Consider the following 13,693-nt stretch of genomic DNA (forward strand, 5'->3'; position numbering starts at 1 on the left):
TACTGGTGAGATCTTCTGAGGATCCAGTTCTGGATTGGTGCTGTTATCTTCCTGGGAATGCTCGAGAAAGCAGTTTTCTATGCAGAGTTCCAGAATATCCGCTACACAGGGGAATCTGGTAGGTAGCAATTGCAGCTTGCACTGATGGCTTATGCTAAATTGGGGTGCCATGCATATTAAGTATATGATTATTCGAGGATTCTTTCAAAACAAGCATCAGGGAACTGCATTTTTTTAATGTATTGTGGATATGATGATCTGTGATGTTCTGTGGCTAAAATGCTGTTGTTTGCTCCAGCTCCTGAGTGTAGTTAGTGTCTTAGGGATGGAAAATGCTAGATTTTGGAGAGTATTTGCTGTAGTGTTGGCTTGAAGTTTAAAACAGGGCTTCCTAAATGTAGCTTGTAATGAATTTCTGACAATTGGTATTGGCCTTGGAAAGAGACTTTGAAGCTCCTTGTTCAACATTACAGCATTGCAGACAACTTTTGGTATTCAGCCCATAGCCTGATAATGCATCTTAAGTGATAAGCTCCACGTAAAACTTTGGGACTCTGGTTTTGAGTTCTTAGGATGGATACATGCAAATGAAACTCTGCAAGTAAGACTTGATTATGACTTTATTAACTGGCAACACCCATGGTGCAGAGGTTTTGTTAATTTGTTTGGGAGATCATCCAGGCTGATCTTATGGATAAACATTTTATGGATCATTTACTCTCTGCTTTTTGTGGATGTAAAAATTTTTAGTAGCTTTTTTGTTCTGTGACTTATCTTTTCTGAAAGTTGATTTGAGATGTAATAGCCTACTTTCTGAAAATAATTATGTCTGCTCTCATACTACAATTGCATGTAGTAGTTCATAAAACAGGAATGATATTTTAATAACCTAGCTTTCTCCTTTTTGCTTTTGGTAGTTCAAGGAGCAGTAATACTGGCAGAACTGCTTTCTGCTCTGAAGCGGTCATTGGCTCGAACTCTGGTCATCATAGTTAGCCTGGGATATGGGATAGTCAAGTGAGTAATTCTGTTACAGGTTTGTTGCATTCTAAAAAAGACTTTTCACTGTTTTTAATAACTTAGGGCAGTATTCGTCTCCTTGTACTTTGCTACTTTAAAGGTAGGTGCTTTAGTCAAGTGCTGTAAAGGTCTAGACTTCTTCCCTAGTCAACAGTGAAGCTGAGACAGAGACGTAGAACTCCGTACAGTGATTAGTCTTCTCACCCCTTTCTGTATACTCCTGTTGGGTAGGTTTCTGAGTCACTGTTGAGATATTCCACTGATTGGAATGGGAGCTTTATGTGCCTTCCTTCTGGGCAAGAAGGAGCTTCTAGAAGAGGGGGAGGTCAAGAATCACTGATAGGTGAGGGGATCTGGTTTAGGAGGCTTCTGCTGCCAAGATTGCTGCTCATCAGTCTGTCTCCAGCTGTATTCAATGGTAAAACAATATGCTGTGTGGTAGTGGAAGCATCTCTCAAGAGTGGGTGTGCTGAGGGAACTGGTGAATAACAGGTGGGCTGAGACTTCTGAAATAGTTATATAAAGCTAAATAGGTTAACTAGGAAACAGGTTTGTTATCCAATCTCTTCCTCAGTCACATAAGACAAAATTAATAATAAACTTTGAGCACCATAATAAAATTATTTCTGGATCTAGAAGTGGCTTGTCATAACAGCTTTTTATTCGTGTGCTTCAAGCCTTATGTTAGACTCAAGTAGACCTGACTTCACTTCCCCTCCCCGCCCTTAATCTGAATTTCACTTTGTTTTCCTGCAGGCCTCGCCTTGGAGTAACTCTTCACAAAGTAGTTATGGCTGGAGCCCTTTATCTATTATTTTCTGGCATGGAAGGTGTTCTTAGAGTCACAGGGGTCAGTAGTTGCTTGAATTTTTCCACGTGCCACAGATGTTACCAGCTTTACTTGCGCACTAAGAGAATGCCAGGGCTACGCCGAAAGAACGGAATGGAGATAATGAAGTGGTTAAACTCTGAGATTATTGATAGGGATTATTAACAGTTATTTTAAGTTTGATTTCTTCTCTACTTATGAGGATGTAATTCTGTGTATTTTGAAATAATTCTAATAGTTTTCTGGTTGATGAGCTTTCAGACTATATTCTCCGTGGACTCTTGTGTCTAATACTTAGAATTAGGTAGGGCTACTTGCAGACACAGAGGTACAGGTTGGTGCTGCTGTGTGCTTCATTAAGAAGTGGATCTCAGAATGTAGATTTCTGTTGTTCTCTTTTTGGTGTTTTGGAATAAGGTTTTTAACATGTTATATATTTGGTACTTTTTCAGTTTTTCTATGACACTGTGGCTCTGATAGCAAACTTGGCCCTGTCCATGATTGATGCCTGTATTATTTTGTGGATATCCTTTCATAAACTGCAGAATGTTGCAAGCTTCTTCACAGTTTATTATTTTTCTCTTGCACTTTAAAGGAATAAGAGTTGATTTGCTTGTTTCAGTTGGGTCTTTGATAGCTTTTGATGTATACACAAAGGCAGTTTTTGCGATTTTCAGTTAAACTCATGGTTGCCAGCACAGCAAAAAAAAATTTGTCCATGGATAGTGTGAAATGTCTAGTTACTGTAGCTCTAACAAGTTGATTGCTAATTTTCTGTAATGGAAGTGGTTAAAGCACGGTGATGTAGCAAATGCTTCAACAGAGGTTCCTTCTAAAGGTACTATATCGACTTAAAATACTTACTGCCTTGCTAGGGGAGGACTGAAAACATGGTATTGTCGGTTCCTCTCTGTGCATTTGACTGAACTCTGGGTTCAAACCCTCTGCTTCTGTAGTAAAACCTCAGGAGCATTGTGGTGGAGTATTTGTTGTTTTTCATGAAACAGCCTGACCCACCTCACTTCTTCTGTACTTTGTTTCCTTTTCAGTTTGTTCTTATTGGCTCTCTCTTTGTCTCCAGGCCCAGAATGATCTTGCCTCCTTGGCTTTTATTCCCCTGGCTTTCCTAGATACTGCCTTGTGCTGGTGGATATCCTTCACTATTTTACTTGGTGGGGTGTGGTTTTATTTTTCAAATTTGTTTTGGGGGAGTCTTTTTGGCTGAACTTTTTAAAATCAGCTTCAAGCGTATGTTCTTTCTAGTTCTGGTAAAGTTAATAGAACCTCTGTAATTGAGTGTTCAGGTAAGCTTCTGCTATAAGCCAGTGCAAGGAAAACTGGTTAACTAGTAGATATCTGTTAGAGCAACTCCTGGACTAGTTAAGTCTGTTTGTTATCAGTCTGATTGTTGAAGTATGAAATTAATTTGTTCCAGTATAGTACTTCAACAGTATCATAGTAGTAGCCTTTGGAGAACAGATCCAGTTTATATTTTAGGGAGAAGGTTGCGTAGCAACATCAAACCTCAAACTCTTCCTTGTAAAATTTGAACTCATGTTGAAGTAGGTGACAAAATGGGGCAGTGCTAACTTTTTAGTGTCTTGACATACTACATCCAAAAAAATGGTGTGTCACTTCAGCAAATGCTGTCAAATGCCAAACTCAAAGCCATGTATAGCAAAAATCCCTATATAGTGTTTTTTGATGAAAGCCAATCACAAAATTGGTTTAAAATGGGAATAGCTTGCTGCCCAGCCATTTCAACCCCAGTTCTCTCCTACCGTGATGTGTCTAAATGCTCGTTTTGTTAACTGTGGAAATAAAATTCCAGGCAAGAAGGTGAAGATGCTTGCGTGCACTAATTGGATTGTGACTCACTTCTGGTTTGGACTTGATTTTCTATTTATTGGAAGCACATTGATGCTTTTTTTGAGGAATGGGCCACAGTCCAGAACAGATGCTTGGATACCATCTTTGTGTGACAAGCTTTCTAGGTGTAGACGACTAAACATGAAAGGGATGGACCTTACTCTTTTGTACCTTTGCCATAGGATGAACTTTTCTCCTTCTGAGTCCGGCCTACCTTTTTGGAGCACTAAGTGTGTGGGTGGGCGAGCTGTTGATCGTAGTATCTGTATTCTCCTAAGTCTGCGACCAGTTTGTCCTTCAGAGGCTTTCCTTGACTTGCCATACATATTCATCAGCTTAACTCAAACAATGAAACTGCTAAAACTTCGAAGGAATGTTGTGAAACTCTCTTTGTATCGGCACTTCACCAACACACTCATCTTGGCAGTAGCAGGTAAGCAGAAAACTGTTTATCAAATAAGGGCACTTGCCATTATCATGTATGTGATCATATGGCTTGATAGACATTTCATCACTAAAGCAGATTTTTGAGTTTGGTGACCTTTCTGTAAATGCTATCAAAGTATTTGGTATTTCTAACATTTGACCCATTTCTAATAGGGAATCTATGCCAAGTGTTATGTTGATACTTCAGAGGCAGTGAATTATTAGTCTTGACATTAATAAGATCAGTAGTTTTATGCATCTCCTCTAACAGCATTTTTGCCCCTCTTGAAACTGCTGGGGACAAAAGATAATGATTCTATGCTGTTAACTTCACAGAGGTAGTTTTTGCCAAAATCACTATATTATTGGCTCTGGGATATGTAAGATGACTGAAGGACAGATAGAAGACCAGAGTGATTACTGGAAAAACAGTATTGTTAGTATTGTAACATAATGCCCTCCGTATTCTGTAAGAATACAGATTCAGATTATTTTTCATTTGTAGTAGTGATGAACTGAACTTCAGGAATAAATCTGTGGTGCTTCCAGGTGCTCAGCTCCTCATCTATTTGCAAATGCTATCCCTACATCAAGCAGAAAACTTGTAAGGACTGTGGCTTTTTTTATTTAAACAAACAAAAAGAGCACATTCTTTAATCAACAGCTCTGATTAAATTCCTTTCAGTACCTGGATCTTTGTCATCGTAAAACACCTTAGTGGGGGGAAGACTCATCTTCTAGAACTGTGGTGAGAGCATAGTTTGAGCACTGAAACTCTTGAATGCTTAGGCATTCAGGCACGTCAGGTGGTTCTGTTACTTTAAGGTATTTATTTGTCAACTGATAATGAAACCATAGCTTGGAGGCTTAATAAAAGAATAGTGAATACGGATGAGGCGTTGGCTAAATACTTCATATTTGATTTATGGCTTGTCTCTGAAGAACCAAGAGCAACATCATTATCCTACTACATTATCCTACTATAATATACTGGTCTGTGTCTAAATTAACATACAAAGTCAGTGCAATAAAACACTATCTTGTTTTCCAGAACTAATTGGATTCAAAGAATTTTGCTATTTAGGTCTTTGCCCTTCATTTGGGAAATGCAATTCTGTTAGTAGTATATTTGCATTAGCATATTTTGTAGTAATAAGCAGGTTGTTCTTAATATTGCAGCATCTATTGTATTTATCATCTGGACCACCATGAAGTTCAGGCTGGTGGACTGTCAGTCGGTGAGTTTATATTGAATGCTTTTTTCCGCAGTTGCTGCCTCTTGACAAGTTTATTTGGCAGTGTAAGAGGTGAGACTGGGCATTCTGGAACAGTTTTTTCTGTGGGTTATGTCTAGATAATATATCACATGCTGACATTCTCACTGTTGTGGGTAATAAGCCTCTTTGTCAGATGCCTGTGGTTCACCCTTGGAAAGAGCTGAGGACGTGGAGTCTCTTCACAACACTTTCTTTGTGCTGCTCTTTTTGGACAGGACTGGCAGGAGCTATGGGTGGATGATGCCATCTGGCGTTTATTGTTTTCAATGATCCTTTTTGTCATCATGATTCTGTGGAGACCATCTGCTAACAACCAAAGGTTCAGCTTTCTTACCTCTTTCTAAAAATACTGGGGTTTGGGTTTGCTTGTTTATCCGAAGTAGTAATGGTGTGGGTAGTTTTAGTTGCTGTATACTGATCCGTAAGTATAGTAAGCATTGTGCTTAGGGGTTTGGAGAAAAGTAAGTGTAAGGAAGTCAAATGGATAAAATTCTATCTGTTCTTGGTGGTGAACTACTGAAAAAAGTGACAAACTTTTAATTATGTAGTTTAGCATAGGTCTTAAAAACAATGAACTACGTGGACCAATCAAGTCATGTGAATATCTTGGGGGGCAAGAGATGCTATTCTAAGATAGCTTTCATTCTTTCCCTCCTAAAGGTTTGCTTTCTCACCGCTGTCTGAAGAGGAGGATGATGATGAGCAGAAAGAGCCAATGTTAAAGGAAAGCTTTGGTAAGAGAAAAATGTTTTTTCACTTTATTTCAATGTCGAAGAGACACTTCTGTGGAGGGACATCTCTTGTCTGGCAAAAAGAAATGAATGTAAAAGCAGAGTCAGTGCCTCTCTGTTGTCATAGATTTAGCGGTTGTAGAGAAAACATCTACCTTATATTTAGTGTTTACATTGCCTGTTTAATTTTGGAGTTTTCAGATGACACTGAACACACTGCTGCTGTTGTGGTTGCTTTACTGTGTCCGGTGGACTTTGTTTGATTAAGTGTGCCAAGTCATAGGTTTGGATCACATCATGATGACAGGGGTCTCGAATACTGCTGTTAGGCAGTCATTTAGTTTGCAGTTCTCTTTTAAAATGCACTTTAAGGATTTTTATTTATTACCTGTTCTCTGCACTCGGCAGTCTTCTTAGTTTTCCATGTTAGGGCCTAGTACAGGAATGTCCAGTGCAAACATATGGATGAATATGTTTACATATTCATGAAATTGCAAATGAATGACACTAGGTGACACTAGGTTGCATCTTTCTCTCTAGTTATTCCTCTCCTACTATAAAGCCCTCTCTCTTCCCTGCCTCCCATATCCCTACTTCATCTATTGTAACACTACTCTTTACAAGCCTTGTAAAATATAGGGTGACTGCTGCTGTCTGTCCACAAATCAGTTCTTCTGGAATATATCAGTGCTGTTTGACTTGTTTACAAGCTGAGGAGGAGTGTGCAAAAGCTGCATTTGCCACATCAGCTATACTTAGCTGTCTGCTAGGTTGGGAGACGTATCTTGCCTCTCAGCTTTGAGTCACCAAGTGGCTGGTCAGCAGTCAGTAGGTAAAATGAATTTTGGGAGTTGCATGTGTCTCGATATGGTTGAGGTTGGAAGGGACTTCTGGAGGTCATCCTGTCCAAGCCCCAAGCTCAAGCAGGGTCATATAGGACAAGTTGCCCAGGACTCTGTCCAGATGGCTTTTGAGTATCTCCAAAGATGGAGATTCCATAGCCTTTCTGGGCAACTGTGTCCGAGTTCTGTGCTGCTGCCGTCTGGCTTAAATAAAAGAGCTAGAAATTGGTATTTTCTAGGTAAAATTGCACCCATGAGGAAAAATACTACAAGCCTGTCAAAGGGGAAGCATTGTCTTAATGATTAACTTGTCTATCTTAGTTTCTTTGGGTTTAATGAAATATTTTGAATGAGCACTCAACACTTTTCTTTACAGTCTATGAACAATTATAGTTTGGCTATTTCAGACTTTTTTCTTTCTTTTGTCTTCAGAGGGAATGAAAATGAGAAGTACAAAGCAAGAACCAAATGGGAATGTAAAAGCAAACAAAGCTGTGAGTATGCCCTTCTTAATTCAGAGGATTTAGAATCCGTCTCTCTTGGTTGTCCCCTAGTAGCAGCTCACAAACACACAAAGTGTTCAGCCTATAAATGCGAGTTTCCTGGTTTGCTTCAGAATGGGAGTCAAAGAATCATGTGTTCACAGTACTTCTGAAAAGAAAGTACATACACGTTTTTCGTCTAATTTCCTGTAAATGTAATGGAAGCCTTAGAATTCAGTCTGTACTTTAGGAATGTTTACACAATCCAGTATAGATAAAACTGTATAATATAATAGTATATATACAGTACATACATTGATGAATATAATACTATATTCTGATACTGAGTAATACATTGTTTTAACAAGTTTGTCAGGCTGAGAGGGAGGCTGAGCCATATTTTAGTTAAATTAATTGACTTCTAATTCTGAGATTTGTGATTCATTACTTGAATGGAGTGATGTATATTATTATGTAGCTACCTAAATAGTTTGAGTCGAACATTTTTAATATATCTGCGTTTTTTCCATGTGGCTTTTTCGTCACCATTAGACTATTACAGAGTTGACAGTAAGTCATAGGTGGGTTTTTGGTTTTGTTGTTTTTTGTTCTTGGAATTTTCTGTAATCCAGAAATCAAGTTGAAGGTGGGGTTTTGGGGCTGGTTTTTTTGTTTTTTGGTTTTTTTTTTTTTTTGAACTGGCAGTATAAATAAATCTGGTTTTGTCAAATAGGCTGAGAGGAAAAAGGCTTGCATGTGACAGCATTTTTTTGTTTTCCATTTAATTTCTGTACTTTTAGCAGGAGGATGACCTGAAGTGGGTAGAGGAGAATGTTCCTTCGTCAGTGACAGACGTGTAAGTATTTTTATAGTCACTGTAAAAGCAGGTTCCTTGGGTGTGGGGTCACAAACATACTAGAATGCCTTATAACTTGCCTGCTCTGTTTACATGAGTAGATACTAAGTTCAGCCTGGAATTGTGAAACTACAGACTGATTTGTTTGCGTTTCACTGAAGTTAAAACTAAATGAGAAAACAAAGAACAAACAAACTCTCTATTTTCACTTAGTGTTCTGAAGAGTCCTTTGATTATCTTGCCAAATGTAAAGCACTGAATAATGTCATTTAGTTTTCAGCTTTTATTTGGAATGTCTGTTGAGTCATTGTTATGTTTCTGGCAATATAGTCAGTGCTGTAGGCACTCCGTATCTATTCTGCTTTTAATAATTTTTAAATCCTAAAAATGTTAGTGTCTGTGTTTAAATTTTTGATAGTAAAATAGAAGTTCACAGATTAATTCTGTTCACAAATCCGAACAGGTAGTTTTGGCAGAGGCTTTGGATTTAAGTACAAAACTCTGCTTTAAATTAAAGACAAGAAATCAAGAGAAGCTTCAAGAGGATGAAAAAGTGCATTTTCCAATTGAATTTATTTTTCCCAGTTCTAGTACTTATTTTTTAAAGAATTCCTTAAGAAAACAAGGACTAGTCTGGCATAAGCTAGGAAAGAGCACTCTGAGGTAGTGTGATGCAGGGTTTTTTGTTCTTGAAAATATGATCAGGGTTGTAAAGAGATGAAATCCCAGTAGATGGGGAGGTCTATTGTAGCTGAAAAGGCTATGGTCCCAGTGTAACTTTTTTGATTTCTGGGATGTGTTTTTTATAATATGGTCCCATATTGTAATGTCTATAGTGTAGTTCAGCAGTGTTCCTCTGTGAGTGATGTGTCTTATTTCACAGCCACTTAGAAATTAGAGGAAGAAAAAAAAGAAGAGCCCAAGGAGTATACTCAATGACCTTCACAGTTTTAAATTATTTTTTTTCCTGAGCTTCTCATTACCAACTGAACAATGTCAATCTGTTTAATTGAAAGGGCTATCTTCGTATCTTCTGTTCTCCGGTGCCCTAAAAAGCTTAAGGTGCAACATAAGGCTGAAAATGGTGGCCAGTATGCTCTCAGTAGGTGCTCTAATTCTCTTAACTATTTTTTTCCCCACTGCAGTGCTCTTCCAGCTCTTCTGGATTCAGATGAGGTCAGTAAACAAATCTTCAGTTCAAATTAGTCTTCTGACATGCCAGAGAAGTCATGAGTCAGCTGTTAAGGACTTGGCTTATTAGAACTGGGCTCTCTGATCTTGCCAGTGCAGCAGTAAAATATTACAAGGTGGGGAAGGATCGTGGGGACAACAGTGATAAAACTGCTTAGAATACAAGCACGTATTCTAAAAAGTGTGTATCTTCTGTGTAAGTTGGACTCCTCACTTAAAATACATGCGAGCGTGCATTTGTCCTGGATGTGCAAAGCTTAACACCTTATTTCTGAATAACGTTAAACCTGTTGGGGAAAATGACAACACTGAGTATTTTATTTTCCAGGAAAGAATGATTACACACTTTGAAAGGTCCAAAATGGAATGAAGGAGTAGCATTTTGCCATTGGAAGTGGAGACGCCTTTCTTAAAGTTGCTTGGTGGAACAAGTGGATCCTGCTGATTGCTTCTTAATCTCAGCCTTGGAAGTTTGATGCTTTATTGTCATGAGGGCGTCTTGCTGTGGAAGGAGATCACAAGGACATTATAAACCTTTTGGAAATTTGAATTTACAAAGTTGCTGCAAGTTTGGATTTTTAAGCAATTTAAATGTGTACTATTCCAGCACCTTCTGTAACTTTTCAAATATTTAATCTGTGAAACTCAAATTCCTAATGTCTGCTTGAGGAGTTTATATTTCAGTGTTAGAATTGACACTTAGAGGTGAACTGCCTGTACCTTTTTGGGGGGAGGGTCGGGACAGATAGAAATGAGCATTGAAGAAACAACGGACCCATCTTCTGGTAGAGAATAGCTTACTGCTGTTGTATGTCCTGTGTCCAACATGAGAGGTTTTTAGAGAGAAGCTCTTGTTAATGAAGAAAATTTAAGATGCCAGAAAGGAAATATTTGGAAAAGTTACAGTGATATGAGTTTTTAACAAAATCAAGTGCAATTTTATTCATAACACTGTGTAAGAAAGATTTTCTATTTTAAATGCCATTGACCTATAGGTAACAGCTACATAGAGCTAACACTTGCTGTTGTGGCACATCTCATTGCCGGCAATGTGGTGGATGCCTGGAAAAAATTATTTGCCCCTACCTTCCATGTGTTGCATGATTTAATTTAAAAAAAGCAAAACCAAACATCACCAAACCCACTCCAGCAGTGCTCCACAAGTGCTTGACTACTCATGTTAAGCAAATATTAACTAGTCATTTCAGCAGAACTCTTCTCTCTTCATGTGTAACTTCTCCCACTAAGAAGTCACTGCTTTTCTGTGAGAAGATAGCATTGCCTTCCAGATGGTGCGAGCGCTGCTTACCTTACTTGAAAGAGGCTTTAATGGGAGTCCAGAGTGCTGGGATAGTTCTGTTCTTAATGTCTGTTTAGAATTGCCTCCCATATAAGTGATTTGATGATGGGCTTTCCTGTCCCAGTTGGTCCCTGTGGCCAAGAGGTACTCTGAGATTACTGTGGTTCAGTCAAAGTTACAGATTTCTATTCTATATAATAGCTTTTTGTTTTTCCTTTTCAAATGAAAAAGAGCTTTTGGACAGTGTTCTGTTTTTATTCTATGCTTGGTTGTAGAGACTTCACTTGCAATTACTTACAGATGGAAACCCTCTGTGGTCTGTATGACAAAAGCTCTAATTTGGATTCATAACCTTTACAACTGGTCATTACCAGGCAAGCAGCAGCACAGCTGGGCTTCTTGGGAGCTGCTGTGGCTGCTGCTGGAATGGCGCAGGGAGTCAGCTTTTCTGGTTCTTCACGCATAGCTGCGTCAGCAGAAGTGAACCTGTGCTTGTACTTCATTCATTTCACTGTAATGTCTGGAAACTTAGCTCTAGTTCATCTTTATCAGCAATTTATGCTGAAACATGGCACTTTACAGTAGAGTAGCTGAGGCACAAGTGCATAGTGTCTTCTAGCTGTGCTGTGGGGGCAGCTAACCCGCAGTGCATGAGCAGAGAAGAAAGGCTGTGACTGTAAAACCTCAGTCTGCCTCTGCTGGAGTGACTGGAGCTTTTCTGCCATTCCCTTTGGGCCACAGGTAGAATCTTTAATTAGAAAACACTTCTAATTTGCTATGCCTAATTGATATAGATGAAAAAAGTTACCTCCATGTTCTTTTGGGGAGAGGAAATTTTGTGAAATAAAGCTACACAAAACTCGCTATTTAATGAGTTTTTATTATTAAGTCCTATTTTTTGGGGGTTGTTTGGATTTTTTTTTGAGAAAAATAGGGAAAAATGTTCTCTACCGGAAGCACAGAAGTAGTTTGTATGTGCTAGTTAATAAAAGGTAGACAAAGAGTATAGACAGGCTTACATTGTGTCCTTCCACTTTCTTACTACCTGTTCTCTCACATGAGAAAGTGTTAACATCTTCACAAAGCACCCTCACTTACCTTTAACTCTTTTGCATGATGTTTATAATGCAGTTATTCCCAACAGCGTTTTTTGTTGTTAAGCTTGACAATAGAGTGGAAGTCCGTCCTTTGAAAAGCTAATATAGATAGGTCGGATCATAAATTTCTGGACAGAGGTTGAAAGTTCTAAGCTGTTTCCCCAACTGCATCCATAGCTTAGTAAGTTAAGGAGTAAAATAAAAGTAGTAGTGGTGCTTTCAGCCTACAACCGCAGTGGTCTTGGGCCATCCTCTTTGCCTTCTACCCTTCTACCCCTGTAGTAGCTTCCGTCACTATCTGAAGTTACCATGAATTCCACAGGGGACTTGTTGCTCCCTTACTTAGCTGTTACTGTTTTTCTGCTTGTTTGGCAGAGTTTCTGCATCCTTGGAAAGTACCATTTGCATCTTGGCATGCAGCAGGCTCATGCTGTGACTTCCTTGTTTGCAGTCTTACAGAGAACTTGTATCAGAGCCTAGTTCCCACAGTGTCACGCCGGCTATGGCACATGCACAACTACTGCTGCAATTACAACTGCAGAAGAGGTGGCTAAAAGCAGTAGCTGAAATGTGGGTGAGGAGTGAAGGGCATGTATGCAAGGGAGTTGCAGTTGCAGGAGCATGTTCACTCAGATATGTTGGTTCTAATGAGATTTTTGCCTCTCTGGCTTCCTGGTTTTGTTCCTAGAGACACGTGGGCTCTGTGATTTGTCGGGAAAGCTTCATCAGCAAGCTAGCTTGATAGAATGCATGAAACCAGAAATCCTTCAGGACTGTTTCTTTTAATTATGTAGGCAGGGAAGACTTACTTTGGATTTATACCCATTCTTTCAAAACAGGTATTGACATTTTAAAACATCAGCCAGATTACTCTGAAGAGTGGATGAGCAGAAAGGAGAAAACACATCTACTTTTAGGTCTGAGATCTGAAGAAGTTTTTCATGACTAGAGCGGTGTGTCGAAGCTGAATTTTCTTTAGGAAATTTTGCTGCTCACTTCAAATATCTTCCACAAGCTGTTCCTAATTGAGATAATGCTCTGATTGCAGAAAAAATAAACATCTTCCGGGAATCCAAATAGCGAGGGGAGTTTTTTTTAGACTGCCCAACTAGTTCTGTGTGCGTGGATTTGTTTGTGAGAAGTAGCTGTGATATTACTGATGCAATTGTAGCGTGTGCGTGCTCTGCAGAAAACTGAAAACAAAGTAATAGTGAAGAAGATGATGTTGACCAGCTTTTCATTAGGGCGACAAGATATTCCTGCCAGGAGCTCAAAGGAGGAACTAGAGTAGTAAAGGTCACAGTAAAGAAACGTAACAGGCTTGACAGGCAGAGTGAGTCAGGATCATAAGACCTGGGTAAGGACTGGTATGTTTGTCCTGCTCCTTAGAGAGATGCAGGGATCTGTGGGGTGGATTTTTTTTTTTTTTATCCACTTCTTCATTGTATATGGCAATTTGTGTTGTATGCTAAGAGAAAAGTATACTACTTTTTAAAACCCGAAGAGGCCAGTGCCTCTGCATAATTTGCATTCTGGTAAAAATGGATTACAGCTATTTGCATATGAAGTCATCACTACCTGTTGTTACTGAAACTCATACTTCCTGTTGCTAAATTGGTGCTGGCCAGAGACCAGATATGCCTGAGCCATAACTTTTGGCAATTTGCAGTTCTGGTATCTGCAAAGGGGATGTGGCTTAGCACAGTTCTGTGATTCGGCAGGATTTCACTCCTGAGCAAGAAGGAAGTTGGATGCAAGAGTACCATGCACAAA

At 39.1% G+C, this 13,693-nt stretch overlaps 1 protein-coding gene across 1 annotated transcript in view; it reads left to right on the forward strand.

Moving 5' to 3' along the window:
• Positions 1–10,191, forward strand: part of TMEM87A (transmembrane protein 87A) — a gene marked incomplete at its 5' end in the record, with an annotated part of 10,371 nt that extends 180 nt beyond the window's left edge. The window contains 12 exons of the mRNA XM_010139312.1: positions 8–118; positions 918–1,017; positions 1,777–1,870; positions 2,931–2,999; positions 4,043–4,151; positions 5,324–5,382; positions 5,637–5,740; positions 6,082–6,155; positions 7,427–7,488; positions 8,277–8,332; positions 9,478–9,508; positions 9,852–10,191. Coding sequence (XP_010137614.1) covers positions 8–118; positions 918–1,017; positions 1,777–1,870; positions 2,931–2,999; positions 4,043–4,151; positions 5,324–5,382; positions 5,637–5,740; positions 6,082–6,155; positions 7,427–7,488; positions 8,277–8,332; positions 9,478–9,508; positions 9,852–9,893 — 911 coding nt within the window. The remainder of the gene's footprint in view (positions 1–7; positions 119–917; positions 1,018–1,776; positions 1,871–2,930; positions 3,000–4,042; positions 4,152–5,323; positions 5,383–5,636; positions 5,741–6,081; positions 6,156–7,426; positions 7,489–8,276; positions 8,333–9,477; positions 9,509–9,851) is intronic.
• Between the last annotated feature and the right edge of the window lie 3,502 nt (positions 10,192–13,693).

The sequence above is a fragment of the Buceros rhinoceros genome, unplaced genomic scaffold (assembly GCF_000710305.1).
Source record: "Buceros rhinoceros silvestris isolate BGI_N320 unplaced genomic scaffold, ASM71030v1 scaffold11717, whole genome shotgun sequence".
Lineage (NCBI taxonomy): Eukaryota > Metazoa > Chordata > Aves > Bucerotiformes > Bucerotidae > Buceros > Buceros rhinoceros.